This window comes from Sinocyclocheilus grahami, unplaced genomic scaffold (genome assembly GCF_001515645.1).
Source record: "Sinocyclocheilus grahami isolate Dianchi unplaced genomic scaffold, SAMN03320097.WGS_v1.1 scaffold992.1, whole genome shotgun sequence".
NCBI lineage: Eukaryota > Metazoa > Chordata > Actinopteri > Cypriniformes > Cyprinidae > Sinocyclocheilus > Sinocyclocheilus grahami.
Window position 1 is genome coordinate 609,025 of NW_015506171.1, and position 5,829 is coordinate 614,853.

A 5,829-nucleotide genomic window follows, 5' to 3' on the forward strand; every position below is an offset into this window, starting at 1 on the left:
CTTAGGTAGGGTGGACTGCAGAGTCAAGTGTCATGGAGGTAGGAAGACACAATGAGAGAAGATAATGTGATCTTAATAATGTGGCTCTAATTAACTATTAATTAACTCTTAGGATAGGAGGAACCTGTTTCACACACACACACAGAGAGAGAGAATCACACTCACACACAAATGCACATGCAGCACATACTAGCAACACTTCAGCATACTTTAATTCACAAATAATTGTATATCAAAAAGGATTTACTGCTGCTGCTATTTATAGTTTTTGCTATATATTCTATTCCCTTTTTTGCTATTATTACTTGTTTGTATTCATGTGTATCCCAATGTTGAGAGCAGTCAGTGAGAAAATATTTTGCTGTAATGTTTAACTGTTGACTGTTCATTAACTAGGATAATAATAATAATTCATTACATTTATATAGCGCTTTTATAGGCACTCAAAGCGCTTTACATTGTCAGGGGGTATCTCCTCATCCACCACCAGTGTGCAGCATTCACCTGGATGATGCGACGGCAGCCATAGTGCGCCAGAACGCCCACCACATACTAGCTTATTGGTGGAGAAGAGACAGAGTGATGAAGTCAATCAGCAGATATGGGGATTATTAGGAGGCCATGATGATCAGAGGCCAATGGGCAAATTTGGCCAGGATGCCGAGGTCATACCGCTATTTTCGAAAGACATCCTGGGATTTTTTTTTTAATGACCACAGAGAGTCAGGACCTCGGTTTAACGTCTCATCCGAAGGACGGATGTTCCAGGATGTTGCTGGAATCAGTACAGCCAGAGACCTCTGGTCTTTCAACACCAGTGCTGTGAGGAAGGATGCTACAGTAGGCCGAGCAGAGACAGGGAGGAGTGTGGTAGAGGTAGGAAAAACCCGACAGACAGTGACAACAAAGAACAACATACTGTAGAGAATGACAGTAACAGCACACAAATGGCATAAACAGACAGCACACAGACTCTACAACATCCTCACATTCTTTTTCTTTAGTTTTTACTGTATGTGTAAATTTGTTATAAATGTGTGCTCTTTAAAAAGTAGTAAGCATTGTTTGCCAGACACATACATTAAATGTTTAAATATCTGTTACACATATGGTACTGCTTATATTATTTCCCCATCTGTACACAAATGTAAGTAGTGAATGCGTGTGTCCGTGGGTGGGGCTGTGTCGGTGTGGTAATGTGGGCCGGTGTGGCTACAGTGCCAGGGCTGAATTTTTGTCCCAGTCTGCCCCTGCTCCTCTCCTTTACTCTGAACCAGCTCCAGGATTTTGCGAACCTGTGTGTCCAAAAATTAGGTGAGTTGATTAATTGTGAAATAGATTGTGGATATATACTGTATATATACATTTAACAGGGTGTCTTTATTCTGAACCAGCTCAGAGTATATAACATGTGTAACAGGGTGTCCGCACTAGGGCTGTCAAAAAAAAATTCGAATTTTGAATATTCGTCGAATTTAAAATAGAAATCCACATTCAAATGCAAAAACGTTGCATTCGAATTTTAGGTGTGCGTTAAGGAGGCATCCTTATCAGTGGCGCACGAGATGCGATGACGATTTAAGTGTCGTTGCATTATAATGTTTTTGTTATCCTGTCCAGATGAAGCCACTAGAGCGTTGTTCATTAAAAATATTGCTGAAAAAGAGAACATCAATGCGGAGAAGCTTCAAAACTGAAACCAAGCCATTCACACAGAACACATATTTCCCGCATTTTCTAGAGGGACGTCTATCACCATTGCACTCGCATCTCGCATAAAGGAGCCGCATGTTTAGAAAGCCATGTAAAATTAATTTGGCAAGTTTGACTTTGGAAAAAAAAATATATGGAGTGTTTGAATATTTAAATAAACGTGCATTAGTAATATTTTGCTCGATGCGCCCTCTTGTGGCCTCAGGAGATAAGCTAAAAGCTTTTCTTCACCCTAACTGAAATTATGCATTTTAAATTTGAACAGATTTCGAATTTTTATAATATTTAAGTACAAAATTCGAATTTCATTTTTTCAGCCATTTTGGTAGCCCTAGTCCGCACGTTTTATGAAGGTAAATTTAAGACATTTTAAAACCAAGTAAAGACACACACAAAAAGTTATTTTAGCGGCACTTAAAAGATTGAAAATACAACTTCCAAAAAATCTCCATTACTTTTTAATTCATTTTACAAAAAAAAAAAATGCCCCTAGAATATGGAAATAACTTTTACTGTAGCTTCTGATCACACTGCAAAAAAAAAAAGATGTTCTTCAGTATTTTTGTTCTGTATTCCAGTGTAAATATCCAAATATTTTTAACCAAGATACATTTACTTGAGAAAACGCATAAAAAACCAACAAATATCTGCCAATGACCTCTTAATCTTAATTCAATTGGAAAACAATATTTTCTGACCTCATTGGCATATATTTGTTCTTGTTAAGCATAAACTCATTTTGTTCAGTTTCTCTGAAAACAAAAGCAAATGTATCTTGATTTAAGGGTGTTTAGATATTTGTACTGGAAAACAAGATAGAAATACAGTGGAAGATATTCATTTTTAGCAGTGCATGCAACATTCAATGCCATGACTATGAATTTAAGACTTTCAGTTCTGAATTAGGATCTTTCTATGGCCTTTATTTGTGAAAGGGCAAATTAAGACCTTTTAAGGCTCGCAGAAACCCTGTTTAAATAATTTTATCATGTATGTTAGAAATTCATACATACCGTATACTTTGAAGTTAGCTTATACAGGTATATACTGTAAGTTTGCATAACAAATATGAAGTTACTGAAGTAGCATGGTGCAGTGATAATACTTCATATCAGTAATAGTGGAAGGCTACTTATATTCTTACACTGAACAAAATTATAAACGCAACACTTTTGTTTTTGCCCCCATTTTTCATGAGCTGAACTCAAAGATCTAAGACTTTTTCTATGTACACAAAAGGCCTATTCCTCTCAAATATTGTTCACAAATCTGTCTAAATCTGTGTTAGTGAGCACTTCTCCTTTGCCGAGATAATCCATCCACCTCACAGGTGTGGCATATCAAGATGCTGATTAGACAGCATGATTATTGCACAGGTGTGCCTTAGGCTGGCCACAATAAAAGGCCACTCTGAAATGTGCAGTTTTATCACACAGCACAATGCCACAGATGTCGCAAGTTTTGAGGGAGCGTGCAATTGGCATGCTGACTGCAGGAATGTCCACCAGAGCTGTTGCCTGTGAATTGAATGTTCATGCATTATACGACTCATAGACTGCAACGGTTAAAGTTAAAAATCATCAAATGTGTTCTACTGAAGAAACAAAGTCACCTACATCTTGGATGCCCCGGGGGTAAGCAGATAAACATCACATTTTCATTTTTGGGTGAACTATCCCTTTAACATCTGAAGAACCTTTCTGTTTCACAAAAGCTTCTTTGTGGCGAAAGAAGGTTCTTCAGATTATAAGAAGCTAAGAAAGAGATGTTCTTTGACTGAATGGTTCTTCTATGGCATCGCTGTGAAGCTTATTTTTTAAGAGTGTAGGTATGTTTTTGGAGTTAGTGTTGTACCTGGTCAGTCTTGGTGCTGCTGCGCTGTATGATCTCGATGTCTTCAGTGCAGATGAAGCCGTTCGTCTGGAGATTGTCCAGCATGCACTGCGTGTTCTTCACCTGCTCCACCAGCAGCTCGCGGTGTGACGTCAGCAGCTTCAGGTGAGACCCCTCACTCCTGTAAGAGCCCATTTTACCTGCTAGACCACCAGCCCGATATATTTAAGAAAGCGGAGCCATCTCAACTTCCTCGTGCTAAAGAAAACGAAAGAGTCTGACTCTGCGAAGCTTAAACGGACTACTGAGTGTTGTTTACTTGGTTTCCGCACCTTCCATGTTAACTAGGAAGTGAAACTAAAAGATTAAATTTGACCCGGATTTGTGAAAAACCCTGTTTGTGCCGTGTAAAAAAAGTAATACATTTATTTCATACCAAGTATAGTTCAAATCTATTAACATATTTACTGAAAGATAACTCGATACTTACTGGTATAACATTTTTAATGAAACTTTATTTGGAGTATTACATTTGTGCACAATGCCCATTTATTATTAATAAAACTAAAATGTGTTTTAATGTCACTTTTGATGAGGACCATGTAATCTTTGAAGTATATCATGCTAAATATAGGTGTAGCCTACCTTAAGTAGCCTAGCCTATACTTGCAATAGTTCCACTTTAGCACAATTAAATATACTAAGTATGTCTTTAATTGGACTTCAGCACTACTTCCTCACAATTAAAGTGCATTAAGTACAAAATTAGTTGTTCCAATTTAGCAGACTTTAAGTATACCTATAACTGTTTATTAACCGCTAGAGTGCTAAAAGTTACGGACTGCAGCTTTAAATACATAAATACGAAAATGTATTTGTCGTATACTTTTGTGTACTACATTTAAGTGTATTTATTTTTCACTAGGGAAGGTTGTTTGAATAGGAGTTGTGTGGCGAGGTCAGAGAAATAAAACGATAAAACGGTTAAGCTAGCCTTCAGTCAGTCATGAGACTTAATGCTGGTTATGTATTTTATGAGCTGCTTGGGAATTAAAGGCAAACCTGGTTACATTTTTACTAAACTTTACTAAATGTGGTGTTTATACCCTTACAAAAATGTACCACTGTAACTAGTTTCCAATAAGACATCATATTTAACGTCCAACCCTGCTGAAAAAAAACAATAGAAACCATTACAGAATTTGTAATGCTTTTACTGGTTATAATGGGACTTGTATTGGTTTTAATGGCAAGTGTAACGTAATTGGACGCCTTCTATTGGTGGCTTGTTAACACCACTAAATCCTAAATGCTCTACCGAAAACAATTTTTTAATGGTTAAAAGTTGATGGTTTGTAATGTTTGTATTTGTAGTGGAAAAAATTACAATTTCTTTGATGGTTTGTATTGTTTTTTTTCTCAGCAAAACAGAACGTTATCCTAATGTTCTTTTAAAACAATTCAAAACCTTTCAAGGGAACGTCTCACAACTTTTAAGTCGGTGTTAAGTGTTAAGATAAAACATTATGAAGTAATGTTTATATAATGCTTTTATAACTTTATTAATAGTTTGTCATAACACTGAGAAAACATTCTTAAAACAACATTCCTTGAACGTCTTCATGATGTTATTTGTACTTAATGATGAATGTTTTTAAAACATTGAAAGAAAACGTTCTGAGGTTAACATTCTCGAAACGTCCTTGTTCTTGAACGTTCTTTAAGAGATTCTAAAGACTCTCAAAATGTCCTTATGATGCTAATTGTACTTGATGAACTTTCCCCAAAAAATATGTAAAATTTCGTAAACCTTTAAATAACATTCTAATCTCAACAACAACAAAAAATAGATATTTTAACGTTCTTAGAATATAAAAAATAACCATTTAAATAATGGTATATTTTGGGTGATAATAAAGTTAGTAGAATGTTGTAAGAAACGTTTTTGTAACCTTTAAATGTTCTAATCACAACAAGAAAACTGGACATTTTAGCGGTTTTAGAATATTAAAAAAACATTCAAATAATGTTCTGTTTTGGGTGATAAAGATAGTAGAATTTTATAAGGAACATGTTTGGAACCTTTGGAACGTCCTTGTTCTTGAACGTTCTTTAAGAGATTCTAAAGACTCTCAAAATGTCCTTATGATGCTAATTGTACTTGATGAACTTTCCCCCAAAAATATGTAAAATTTTGTAAACCTTTAAATAACATTCTAATCTCAACAACAACAAAAAATAGATATTTTAACGTTCTTAGAATATAAAAAATAACCATTTAAA

General features: G+C 35.5%; 1 protein-coding gene across 1 annotated transcript in view; it reads right to left on the reverse strand.

The window, feature by feature from the left end:
• nod1 (nucleotide-binding oligomerization domain containing 1) overlaps positions 1-3,758 on the reverse strand; it is an 11,648-nt gene extending 7,890 nt beyond the window's left edge. The window contains 2 exon segments of the mRNA XM_071582336.1: positions 1,263-1,295; positions 3,568-3,758. Of these exon segments, the coding sequence (XP_071438437.1) occupies positions 1,263-1,295; positions 3,568-3,741 (207 nt within the window). The 5' untranslated portion in view covers positions 3,742-3,758.
• Between the last annotated feature and the right edge of the window lie 2,071 nt (positions 3,759-5,829).